This window comes from Cavia porcellus, unplaced genomic scaffold, assembly GCF_034190915.1.
Source record: "Cavia porcellus strain 051 isolate PalLab524CR breed Dunkin Hartley unplaced genomic scaffold, mCavPor4.1 scaffold_8, whole genome shotgun sequence".
Lineage (NCBI taxonomy): Eukaryota > Metazoa > Chordata > Mammalia > Rodentia > Caviidae > Cavia > Cavia porcellus.
The window spans coordinates 30,268,655-30,282,840 of record NW_026947491.1 but is presented as its reverse complement, the minus strand read 5'-3'; the positions used below and the strand labels follow the sequence as shown (position 1 = coordinate 30,282,840).

Below are 14,186 nucleotides of genomic sequence, written 5' to 3'. Positions count from 1 at the left end.
AATGCATAAATCGTAAAAAATAATATTTCTGACGAAAGATTGCTTTAAAAAAAAAAGTAGGTACCATTGAAATTGATTGTAGTGAATTTTGGCCAAATGATCATGTAGGAGGAGTTGTACTGACCGGATAGTTGTAAATGGTCACATGCAGAAGAAGGGAAGGTAGCAAGTTGAATTGCACTGTTTAAAAATTGAACTGTAAAATCTAACTTTGTAACTGTTCTGTTTGTTTTTTAAGGTGGTGAATCCTAAAAAGAAAGGAAAAAAGAAAAAATATATAAATTCCGGGACAGTAAGTCAGAATTCATAGTATTCAGTAAGGATTCAAATGAATGAAGTAAACATAGACAAGACCTGAAACAACTAAACAATTGGTTTTGTGTCCCTTAGGATTTTAATATGAATGATTCTATTAGAAATACTAGCTTAGGTGGTATTTCCTTCCTGCTTTCCAGGAAGTTGTAAGGACCCCTAGGAAAAGTGAAGTTTTGTTATGAACTCTTCATTCCATGGAATCAGAATGCAGAGACCCAGGGGGACGTGAAATTGCTTAAGTAGTAGTACAATGCGATATTCTTCATAGGTCACACTTAACTGTTACGACTCATTTCATGGGCTGTGAAAGTGCTCTTTAAGTACATTAGGATTTACAGTGATGGGAGGCCATACTAAGTCAGTACAAAGAGGAGTGGAGAGGAAATATCTAACAATTGTGGAAAACCAGTGTCATCCTATTATGAGAAATAAATGTCCTAAAGATTTTCTCCTTAGTAAAATCTTAAGTTTTCATCAAGTTTCCTTTTAAAGATTTTTATAATACAAGACACTTGGTATATTAGATGGCCTAACTACAGAACAATGACATAAGTACATATTTCTTCTTGTGTGTCTTAGCTCATGGATTACAGGTTTTTTTTCTTTTTTTTAACTTTTAACCATTTTCCACCTACCTTTCATCTTTCCTTTTATCTAAAGTTAGAAATAACACTGTGTCCTTATAGATACTTTTCATTCTGTTCTTCAAAGAAAACTGGTCTCAAGAAAAGAGTTCATTTATAGTTATTATCATCATTATTATTATTATTAAGGTCCCTTTTTTTCTCATAATGTTAAGTGTAGGAACAATCAGTCCTAGCAGATTTTTAAAGAATAATGTCTTTCATGATTTTCATGAAAGGAAATATTTTCTATCCAGTAGGGGAAAAAAGTCTATTTGTGTCTAAAATTAGTGCTAACAGGTAATTATATCTCTCCTTTTTTATCTCTTTTTCAGGTAACTTTATTGTCTTTCTTGGTGGAGACAGAAGTTTCCTTCCTTGACTACATTAAGGGAGGGTAAGTCACATTATGAAATTTTTTATTGTTTTAGGGGCTCAAGCTGATGGTCTTGTTTCTATACTTTGATTACACTTTGTTTCTGTTTTAAGCAAAAAATTCTTATATAGCACAGGCTTTGCTTTTGTTGCAAATTATAACCATTCTTTAGCAAGAGAAAAAATACTATATCACTATTAGTTGTAGAGAAAGGTATAATGTTTACTTTTTAAGTTGTAGAGAAAGGTATAATGTATACATTTTTTTTCATTTGTCTAAATCATGGACTTCTTAGAGGTACTTTTTATTCCTTTAAAACTAGCAGAAAAGCTTGAGAGCTTGAGTTAAATGTATATGCTAACTTAGAACAAAATTGTAACACAAAAGGTAATGGTGAATAGTCGTTTACTAGCTGTGTTGGCTCACAGGTAAAAATACACTTCAGAAATAAAAAAGTTTGTTGTAACCGTCTTTGGAATTTCCTGTGTCCATACAAACCTTGTACTGGTGATGTCTTACAGATTTGTAGACCGTGGTAAATATGGAAGTCTTTCTAATCTTCCTAGATTCCAATTTTTATCCTAGTGTCCACTCTTTGTAACCTACTGAGCATCTCAAAAATTGAAACAGCATTAATTGTCTCTGTATTCCAATATATTTGATTTTATCTTATATTCCCAATACTAATTTTATTTGCTTTTATTTTGTATTTATAATGCACAGAAATGAGTAAAGTTTGACATCATGAGGAATAATAGAGATGGGACCCATGCAAACCTTTCCCTGATTATGATTCAGCATTTTGTTGTTGTTGTTGTTTTTTCCAGTACTCACCCACTGATAGGATGTCAGCAGGCCAAAGAAATAAACAAGGAAATGACACCAAAGGAACACAGATAGTCTCCCCTTAACCTGTAACTCCCCCAAAAGTAGAGAACTTACCCCTTTTTTTTCTTTGTTAAGAAAACAAATATGCAAACATTAATACCTGCATAAAGGGGTTTCTTTCTGTTTGCTGTCTGACCATATTATGGTTGTTTCATTGCAGTTAAAGGAAAAAGAAAGTAGAAAAAATGTTTACCAACCCTTTTATCCCAGTATCTGTGCATACATCTGTCTTTAGAAGGTAGAAAAATAGAGTTGAATTTGTCATAGTGGATTTTTCTCTATAATGCATGAGGTAATAAAATATGGTAAGATAAAAAAAACCCCACATCCTCTATAAACTTAAAAATGTTTAATAAATCTGGCTATATTATGCATGTTGAAATATTGATTTGAAGTTTTGAAATATTAAAAATTCCTTTCACTCTTTTAGTTTCTTACGTGAATGCTTGAAGTATATTGTGCTGTGCATGTGCATAAGGACTCTAAGGTGTTTTGCCGCTGGTGCATATCGAGTAATATTTTTCCATGTCTCTTATCAGAAAAAACATTTCCCCAGGTTTTTACCAATAAACCACTATTAGTAAATAGTTTACTATTGGTTGTTCACTGTCTCCTTTTAAAAGTCCACAGAGCTAATCACAGCAGCTGGCTTTCTACAATTCCCAGAACACTGGTGTTGACTGGTCACGCTGTGCTGTTACTCCGTTGCCTGTGGCCACCAAGACTCATGTTCTTGGCTTATAGACCTCCACTTGATGGCACCATCTGTTTTTATAGGAACCCATTTTTGCGTGGCAAATGGACCTGGAAAAATGTTTAAATTTTACTGCATTAATTAATCTAATTGGACTTAAATTAATTTCTGTAGGCTCATATCATAGTGATCCCCTGATCCATAGGTGATATGGTTCAGGATGTGCTGAGGATGCTTGAAATCAGGGACAGTACGGCCCCCTGTATGTAATGCACTTTTCCTGTCTGCACAGACCTATGATAAAACTCACTTACACCTGAAGCACAAGGAGAGTTTAAGAATAATATTATTCATTATTAGTAAAATAGAACAAGTACAACAATGTTCTGTAATAAAATTATAGTATTTGCAATTTGTTCTAAAATTTTTAATTTAATTCTTTCTTCTGGCAAGTAAAACTGCAGAGTAAAAAACTACAGATAAGTGGGGATTCTTGCATCTGAAAAGTTTTCATTTCTTAATATACATTTACTAAATATGTGTAACACATTTTAAATGTTATACATCTATCCATCATTCATCACTGTCTGTAGTATTTATTAGTAGAAAGTTATTAATATATCGCCCTTTGACAGTAGACTCAAGATCAACAGCAGTCATTTTATTGTGTGGCTGTATGTGTATCTATGTATATTTGCTCTGAAGGCTTTGCCATAAGCAATTGGGAACAAATTTAAATTCTGAGTTTTATTAATGTTATAGTGAGGTGATCAATTCTGTCATGGCAAATCATATTTTATATGAGAGGAAGATGATCTTGTATATCTAAATTTCAGTTTCTGCATTCAGCATGAATCTCATGTTTGAAAAAAGCTTGTTAGTAAATGATAATCGTTGAATTAGATCTTACAGCTGTTTCATGGCCTTAAAGATATCTTATTTTTCTCCACCCTGAAATAATTGTTTCTGTTCTTTCACAAAGCTTTAACCCATCAACTTACTATAAATACAGCATAACTTTTGCGGACCCCCATCACCCACCAACCCTGTGTTAAATGCCACAAGGAGACTCTTTCCTCTTTGGTCCCCTCTTTTTTTCAACCTGGCCCTTTCTTTTCTCTTCTTTCCTTTTCTGAGTATTATTTACATTGATAGTATGCTCCTTCCAAGAACAGTAACAATGAAGATAATTTACATGGAGTGTTTACTTTTTAATATTTGTATAGCTAACATATACCATTTAATTGCCACGAGTCACATTTCACTTGAATTTATATAGTCTAGGAAAAGCAATGTTTTGACATGAAGAATAAATCAAGAATGTTAATGTTAGACGCTTATGAAGTTTTAGACTTTATTTAACTGTGAGTCTTGGGAGATTAATTAGCATATTGCTTTATAAAGTAGTTGTTCGACTTTAACTATAAGAAATGGCAGTGTTCAGTATTCATTTTTTTTTTTTTTTTTATCTTTTTGAGACAAGCTTTCACTATGCAGCTCAGGCTGGCCTTGACCTCACTTTGTAGTCCAGGCTGGCCTGGAACCTGTAATCATCCTCCTCGCTCAGCCTCCCAAGTGTTGGAATTACAGGCACGAGCTACCACACCCAGCTTTTCAATATTTATTTTTTTAAAAATCTCTTTTAACATTAAAGTTTATAGAATTAGAATTTAGAAACACTAATATTAAAATCATTGTAAAATTAATGGCTACAAACGACTCTTTCAGATATTTCAGTGAATGGTATTTTGTTTTAGACATTGTAATTACTTTGAGTTTTATGTCCTTGCTATTAGGAAACTTTAACTTCCAAGTATATAAATGTTCTGTAATGATTGAAAATCATATTTAAAACATTATTTAATTGTATGAAATTTTCAGAAAAATAGTGATATAAAATATGAGTTTTACTTATTTCAAATTAGAACTAATTGTAGTAATTGGCAATTAATTATATGTAGTTTCAAAAGTGGCTATTAACTGGTGAGTGACATTAGATGCTCATAGAATCTCCTGGTTTAGCAGAAAAATTTAAGTGTCTCAAAACTGAAAAAAATTCTGAAAACTGTTTGACATTTTCATGATATTTAGAATGCTTCATAATGATTTTTTTGAAATCACAGAGTGGTTTCATTCTATCTTACCAATATTTATTTTCAGATATTGTAGAGATAGGCATTTTATATCTCAGATTTTAAAATAACTATTTTCTGTCTCATATTATAATGATAAAATACAAAATGGCAAAAAAAATTTACATAAAATGGAGGGCATTTGTATGTCACAACTCCCTGTAGTCACACACGATGAATATTGTAGTTAGAAACCTTCTAAATGGTCTCCCTTATTTACTTACTAACATATATCACCGTTTTTTAAAAATGCATGCATATGCTCAGTACGTGTTTGGAGTTGTGTGTTTTGTCCGTTAAGAATATTATGTATGAATGTTTTTACCACTTATATCTGCTACTTATACATCTGCCTTTTTAAGCATATTCCCAGGACTATGGATAATTTAAAGTTTCCTGTTGGTACACTGTTTAGTTATATCCATGTTTTAAAACTACTAAATAAATAAATAGTAAAAAATACGAACAAGGCGTCACTGTAAAAATCAGATACATAGTATTTTGTATACTTCATAAGGCATATCTTTACTCACTGCTTAGAAATAATGCTGTTGGATTAAACAGTGTATATATTTTACAACTTGTTACATGATCCTTAATTGTTTAACTAAAAGGCTATAATAATTTACTGTATACTCCTTAACCTCTATGTAGGAATGTTTGCCAAACTCTTTTGCTTAATAATGGCATCTTTGCTTTTATTTTGCTAGTTTAATAGATAAAGCTTGTGAGTTAGTGTTTATTTTTATTACTTAGCTGGTTTTATGTTCTCTGTAAAGGCTCGTGTTAAGCCACCTGTGTCTTTGAAAACCCAACATTCACTGTTGTTTTTTGTTTACTCTCCCGGCCATCATAAAGGGTTGAGTATTCACTGCTGAAGCCAGAACCCAAGAAACTAGCTTGGTGTTACACGGCTTAGAGTGGTAAGGAGCCCGAGGTCTGACAGTGGTCTTGGTACCACTTCTTTTTGGCATACCTCCGTAAAGAGTGTTCTAGGCATGGCCCATCTGACCTTGTCTATTGCCTCTGATGACACTGAAGAACAATACAATAACCAAATGACACAAAATCACATATCAGAGATCAAATGTGTTAGTATATTTGAGGATTTGTAGAAACTGATTAAGATCAACTGTTTGGAAGTGATGCTCTACCATATTTAAAAATAAGTATATTTCAAAAACAGTTGGAGAAGATTATTGACCTCAATTTGGTTTTTACAAGTGGCAGTCTCTCTTCACTTTTAGCCTGAGAAGCCAGGTGTTTTGTTACTAGCTCAGTGTGACTTTCATATGGACATTTTCCCTGTACCTTTTCTTGCCTGGAAAATTGTTGGTTTACACTTACATTGAGTATGAATTGGCCAGGAAGCTAGAGGTCTTTGAGTTAGAAAAAAATGTATATAATTATGAATAAGAAGTAAATTTATATTCTAGTTAACCATGTTCCTTCCAAAATAACTTTTTAAAAATGTTTTCCCTATATATTTTGTCCTCATGTTAACTTTATAAACCATCTTTTTTTTTTCCTTTCTCCTATTTTTCTTCAGTACTGGAATTTGAATCCAGAATAACTAAATTGTCCATTCCAGGTTTGAACTTTTAATATTCCTGCCTCAGCTCCTCATGATGCTGGGGCTATCGACATGCCTGGTTTCTTTTCTTTTCTTTTTTTTTTTTAAAGAGGGTAAAATTAATCAGAACAAAACAGACCATAAGAAACAGTTTAAGAAACACAGATTTCAAAGCAAGACCACTGGAGATCTTCACTATCTGTCATACTGTCTCTTCTTCCAAATAGCTGTCCATGTCTTCACACACAATGAATTCATACCAAAAAAAAGTATTAAATTGATCAGAACAGGATGTGAAGGCATTTTAGGTCTTGGAAAACCAGACAATAGGGAAGTCAACAATGGCTGCCATAATGTCTGTTGTTCTTTTCAAAATAGCTGTCCATACTTTTACATATCTTGAGATTAAAGGAAAGAAAACAGACTATTATCACTCTGAACAGAGAATGATAGTATTACTAGATTTTATATTATGATGCTACGGAATTAGCACTGGGTATCTTAGTGTCTCTTTTTCTTCAAAGTATCTCTTCATTACATTGTGCATTATATGATCAATTCTTGTAAATGTTTAAAAGTTCAACACATGCACAACTCTTTACATATGCCTATCCTTTTTGTATTAGAGGAAAAAACAAAACAAGTCAACAATTCAAATTCCTAGAAAAATGCAAAACTAAAAAGACATATAAAACCACAATACTAGGTGATCTACAGTAGTTACTAGGATGTCTCTTGTTATTTTCAATAGAATTGTCTATATCATCAGGCATAGTATAATTGAACATAGCAATATTAATAAAAACAAAACATTGGAGACATTATAGGACTTAATAATCAAACCAGAATGGATATCCTATTTAATCTTGTTGCCTTCAGTGTAGTTGCCTCTACTCTTTGGCTTGATACTATAAAGCATTCCAGATTCAAATAAAATCAGTCAAGACAAAACAGCAATCTAACAAACCAGATTCAAATAAGATCATTCACAGTAAGATAGTGTTAATAATACAGGACTTCAGTATAAGTTAATAGGATATTAAGGATAGTTACCATAGTATATCCTTTTATTTTTGGGATAGCTGTCTGTGCTGTCAGATCTAGTACGAGTAGACAGACCAGAACAGAGTAAAATCAAACTAAACAGAGTGATAAGAGTAATATGGATTTTAAGTCCTCATGTGCTATTAACAATGTCCTCCGCCTTCCTTTTTTAGACAGTTCCTCCCCTTTCCCTTTCTCAGGGTGCTTTGTACATTTTGAGTCCCCTTTAGTTTTTAGAGTAGAGGGGCAACCCGTTATCTATCTAAGTGATGTTGAACCTTTTTACATCTGAGCTTGATCTTGAGCTGTATTTCTTTACCTACAAAGCCTCAAGGTTTTCCTTCCTTATAGCTGAGTAGTTCTCCACTGCACAAAAGTGTCATGACTTTCCAACCTATCTGCGGCTACTGAACAAGTTGTCCCTATTTCTCTCTGGTTCCCTGTTAACATAGAGCATTGTTTTCTCAACTTTGACTTTCGGTTCATTAACTCACTTTCAGATTGATAATATTTCCTAATCAGAGTGTCTCAATGGGCCCTATCTGCAGATTTACTCTGCCTGTGTTTCTTTTTGTTAGTGTATCAAGGCCATATGTGTTAGAGATTATGGCCAATCTTCTCTGCCTCGTCTCTGCTATGCTATTTTTCTGCTGTTGGTTGTCTACTTTTCTCCTTTATTCCACTGTCTGCCCCATTCATTGAGGCCTCTCTGCCACTGTTCTTCGAACCCTGGTAATTTCTCTCTCTCTCTCTCTCTCTCTCTCTCTCTCTCTCTCTCTCTCTCATGTCCTTCAGTATTTTTTGTAGGATTGGATTGGTGGTCACGAAGTGTCCCAGTTCCTCTTTGTCATGGAAATATATTGTTTCTCTATTAATTTTGAGAGACAGTTTTTCAAGGTACATCAATCTGGGTTGGAGGTTATTTTCTTTCAGGGCTTGAAATACTTCGCTCCAAGGTCTTCTTGATTTGAGGGTTTGTGTCAAGAAGTCTGTTGTGATTTTGATGTGTTTTCCTTTATAGGTGAGCTGTTTCTTTTCTCTGACTGCTGTTAATATTCTGTTCTTGTGGTGAATTTCTGGGATCTTGGTTATTATATGTCTGGGTGTAGATCTGTTTTGGTTGTAGCTGGCTGGAGTTCTGTATGCCTCATATATCAAAATATCATTCCTTTTCTTATGCTTGGGAAGTTTTCCTTAATTATTTCTGTGAATAATCTTTCTATTTCATTTGTGTTTACCCCTGCTTCTTTGCTCACATTTTTTATCCTTAAGTTATCGATCCTCTTGTCTTCTAGCCTTTGTGGTGTTACTTCCTGATTCCTTGTTGTTGTTTTTTAAGGAGATCTTTCCTTTCATGATCACATACTGCAAATCTGTCTTCAAGTTTTGAAAGTCTAACTTTAGTTTCTGTCAAGCAATTTTGCCAGCTTTCAATGGAGTTTTTAATTTCCTGGTAATCTCTTTGAATCTGTTTCATATATTCTAGATTTTGTTTATATTCTTCATCAAAGGTTTATGTTCTTTTTTTGGGTTCCTCCATTCTTCCATCTGTGTTTTCTTGAGAGCTTAGCATTTCTTTTGTTAATCTTCTTATATCTTGCTTCACTTGAATTAGAATTTCAGTTTTATGTTCATCTATGACATCGAGATATTTCTTTATGTTGGCTGATAATGTGTCTAATACTGCATGTTTGCTGCCCTTGATCTCTTCTGTATTTACCTCTCCTGGATTATTTTCCCTGGGTCATCGTCTGGAGGCTTTTTCTTGTTTCTTTCTCTTGTCATGTTTCTGATTTCTTTCAGACAGATGTATGGCGGAGGTGTCAGGTCCTTTCCGTATTGCTTACGGTTTATCCGAAGCGTGCTGGCTAGGGCATTGCTTCCCTCTCCAGTTTGCTGTTGATCTCAGCATGCATGGCTTAAACCGTCTCTTTTAGATGGATGCATTAGAAGTGTGGGATAAGAAAAAGGGAGCAGGACCTGCAACTGATATAGACCATGGAGCAGTTTACCTAATAGTCAAAAATTGAGAATAGACTTGTATAAATTCTTGAATTGCACTTTAAAATTTTATCTCTCTTATTTTTTCTCATGAATGCAATTGAATAGAAAATTACAAAAAATCTTAAGTGATTTGTTTTTTCAGGAATCCAAGTACAAATTATGCAGAGTTTAGAATGAACAAATTTAAATCCTGGACAAAATAGTTTTTAGGCTCCTTTAATACCTTCTCTTTCAAAGGAATTTCCTTTTAGGCCTATTTCTTAGCATCCCATATTCTAGGTGTGCATTACTTAAGTGTTTATTGATGGAGATATTTCCATAAAAATATAACCCTGGTTGTTGTGAGACTGTAGTGCAGCTTGTTAACTTTTCATTCACTGTCTTGGCCCTGAAGCACTGTGGTTAGCTCCAGGAAACAGGTTTTTGTAGCTTGGTGAGCAAGCGAAACAGATGATCTCTAAATTAGCCAACATCCAGTGTTTATGCAAATGCTCTCTGAAAGACCTTTTTAGACCTTTTTATTTCATCTTTGGTTAAGCTACACCATGTTTTTCTTGGAGCATGGTAGTGATTTTATTGAGGGAGTGACGTTTCATTTTCAATGTAGAAAAAATGCAAAAGGGGCTCTAGTAGAGAAAAATAAAAACTACTAGCTTCTCCTGAATTGTTGACTTTGGGATCATTATTTTTAGTCATACTAGGTATATTTATCTCTTTTGTTTCATATCTTTTATTAAGTAATTTTAGATATTCAAAGTCTAATATAATTGTCTCCTTAAGAAGTTTATTTAGTAATCCCTAATCTGTAGCACTGAATATTTCAGTTATCAATAGAACAATGCCAGTATCATTTAAAATCACAGATTCTTCTGAAATCTTAGAACATCATTGAATAGATAGCATTGCCACTATTTTAATTATTATTATTTGCGAGATAGGTTTCTTCACATCTAAGCACTTGGTAGAATGCGTATTTCCATATTTCCAGCAGCTGTCATTATTTATCCCTGAGAGCAAAATCATGAATTTTTATTTTGGTTTCTTTGTCCATCAGTTCTTTTTTGCCTCCTAAATACCATTAAACCCTACTCCATTACTATAACTAAAGAACTAAAGAATGCCTGTGAAATTTTCCACATCTCTTTGACTGGTGGATGAAAGAAGAAACAGATCTAGAATTCCTTTGCATTCTGAGTCCTTGTAAAGTTACTGGAATTTCATGTCCCTGGTCAATGCTTTCATTAGAAATTTGGAGTGTACACAGTTGTTTTCTTTTTTTGAAAAAAGCGCCTCATCTCCAAGTCTAAGTGAGCTCTTCAAGACCCTCCCTCTATACTTAGTGGGTGCTGGGTTCCTTAGGTGTCAGTCCCCTTCAGACATGTCTCTCAGACAATTTTTAAATACTTTTACAGGCCTGAACAGAAAGTGACCATTGAATAAATATGGATTAATAAGATAGTTATTTTGAACATGATGTTATACTTTTTTCTTTCCAAATCAGAGTGAAATTAAAATATGAGCGAACATTTGAAATAAATAAATAAATAAATAAATAAATAAATAAATAGAATATACACCAACAGAACTTTAAACACTGAGCATTGACAGTTCAGTGGTGGATTGGGTTACCAGCTCCCCCATCTGCCTCCCTCAGACCCTGTCGTCTGTGACCTTCCTCTCTCCATGCCTCCTACTAAAATCAGCAAACAGAACAGATGGACCAGGCTTTCTGGGATAAGAAGAAATGCTGTTGCATTCTTTCTACTAGAAATTATCTCAGCTGGACATTTTTTTTTTTTATTCTGGTTGGTGGTTACTTAAAGGAAAAGCATGATCAAGATTAGATGTCTGAAGTACTTTTCTTCACATCTTAACAAAGAAGAGCATGAAAAAATATAACAGTTCCTATAAATTATCTCAGTAAGGCTCAGTGACATGGTTACCTTATGGGTTACGACATGGTTACAAAAAAGTGACTGCTGGTCATTGAGACAATGGGTAGTAGCAGCCTGGAATCTAAACTTCATTCTGCAGTTCAGATCTGAGCTCTGCCTCATGCTAGCATAACCTGTTTCCATTTCTGAGAAACAAGTATAAAAATAACAGTGCCCTTCTTATAAAATAATTGTGAGGACTTAACAGTGTGTAATTAACTGTCCATCGGTGCTATTACCTTTTTAAAATTTCAATGTGTTTGATTTCTCAGTGTTTTATTTTACTCACTTACCATAATATTTTTGGTGATTGTATAAGTCAGGGTTTACTAGAGAAATAGATATAACACAAGATGTACAACTGGAGTTTGAAGGGTCCAGCCTAAGGGCTGGAGCTTACTGCAATGTCCCATGCAAGTCCGTATCAGGAGGCTGATGGGTCTTTGACAGAACACTGAAGAACCTATGATGGAAGGCTAAAGAGTCTGTGACGAAGGCTGAAGAGTCCCAGGCAGATGCTGAACAGTTTTTGCCACAAGCCAGGAGACCACGTCCAAGCTGAAGGCAAAGACTGGAGCTCCTCCTCAGAAGAAGCAGCAATCAGTCCCTCCTCATTTGCCTTTTATTGTATGTGGGCTGCTCCCCTGGAGTGGGTGCAGTACTCTTGCCCTCTTCTTGCACAGGCTGAGAATGTTACAAACTAGGGACCCTGGCCCCCTGCTGAATTACTTAGTTAAAGTTCAGGTCTTCTCAAATTGACAAAATGAACAATATCCTAGATCCCTAACTGCTTACCCTCTATACCCTAGGTTTTAGAGCTACTGAATCACTTAGGCTTATAGACTTATGTTAGCACAGTGTATAAACCATAACAATCTAGCCCTTGTTAACTTAGCAACCAGACATATTTCTTTAAATCAGTGTCCAGATATAAATACATGCTTATAATTATGCCTAATATGTTATAACTATCCTGAGTACAAATGAAAATGTAATAATTCTCTCATTAGACTAGGTGAATTTTCTTTGGGTGGTGCTTATTTTTACTATTTCAGTTTAACAATTCATAAGATCCAGTGTTAAGACTATCAACACATATTGCATTAAAACCGTATTAGGTGAAACAGTACTGTTACAATCCTCTTTTCTGTAGCTGACCATGGGGTTGTAGCTGATATTTAGAACTACCTTCTTTCACTATCCATTCTGTATTCCCCTGACCTTCAGCGAGCACCTCAGCAGGTCTTGGTTCTTTCCTTGGTGGAGTAACCCCCACCTTCCTTCCTGAAGGCGCTGGGCCATTTGTCATTCTGCCTATAGTAGGTTGTGAAAATTTCCCGTTGACTTTAATAACGGCATGGGAATATTAAATGGACCCTTAAGGAATCTCCTGCACTCCACGGATATTCTTCCTTTCGCCATTGTGGGTAGTAGTCCAGTTTCCCCTTGGCAGTCTGGGTCAGTCACCCTTGACAACATTGTGACTCCCTGTTTAGCTTGTTTCCTCAGAGGCGTAGAGATCAAAATGACCAGGGTGGAGTCTTAGCTTCCAGTTCAATAGTAGCATTGTTGTGCTTTCTTGTGTAAGCCTTCCCCACTCTGGAACCAAAACTTCTAAGCCAGCAGAACATAAGGTCATGGGGACAGAAAGCAAAAACTTTGCTCGTGGATCACTAGGAGTAATGGTGGTGGTACCATTCCTACTTCCACCCCTGGATTCCTGACCCATGAATCCTGGCTATGGAGACACAGTGCCATATAATAGACATTGATTTAAAGCATATACAGCCTGTTGAAGTACCTTACCCCAGCCCTACAAACTGTTGCCACCTAGCTGGTGTTGTAACTGTGTCTTCAAAAGGCCATCCACCTTTCTATGACTGCAGCTGCTTCTGGATGGTGAGGGACATGGTAGGATCAGTGAATTCCATGAGCATGAGTATATTTTCTTGCTTCTTTACTTGTAAAATGTGTTCCTTGGTCAGAGGTAATGCTACATAGAATTCCATGATGGTGGATAAGGCATTCTGTGAGTCCACAGATGATAGTTCAGGCAGAAGTCTTACATGCAGCAAAGGCAAATCCATATCCAGAATATATGTCTATGCCAGTGAGGACAAAGAACAGTCCCTTCCACGATGGAAGTGGCCTCATATAATCAACCTGCCCCCAGGTTACAGGTTGATCACCCTGGGCAATGGTGGCATATGGGGATACAGTGTTGACCTCTGCTGCTGACATGTTGGGCACTCAGAAGTGGCTGTAGTGAGATCAGACTTGGTGAGTTGGAGTCCATATTGCTGAGCCCATGCATGTCCTCCGTCCCTGCCACCATTGCCACTCTGTGAGTGGCCCATTGGGCTATGATGAGGTAACTGAAGAAAAAGGTTGGCCACTATCCACAGAATGGGTCATCTTACCTACTTGAATATTAAAGTCGTCTTCTGCTGATGTCACCTTTTGGTGAGCATTTACATGGGAAACAAATATTTTTACTTCTGCTACCCACTGTGGCAGAGGCATCACCTCTTCTACTCTCTGTGCTGTTGGCATCTCCGAGTGTACCTGGGGAAGCTAATCCTCTGTTAACCATGTAGAATAAA

The 14,186-nt window shown here is 35.4% G+C and overlaps 1 protein-coding gene across 2 annotated transcripts in view; it reads left to right on the top strand.

The window, feature by feature from the left end:
• Cpne8 (copine 8) overlaps positions 1-14,186 on the top strand; it is a 219,847-nt gene that overhangs the window by 155,746 nt on the left and 49,915 nt on the right. For both annotated transcript variants that reach the window (XM_063254539.1, XM_063254540.1), the window contains 2 exons: positions 239-292; positions 1,274-1,335. In XM_063254539.1, coding sequence (XP_063110609.1) covers positions 239-292; positions 1,274-1,335 — 116 coding nt within the window. The remainder of the gene's footprint in view (positions 1-238; positions 293-1,273; positions 1,336-14,186) is intronic.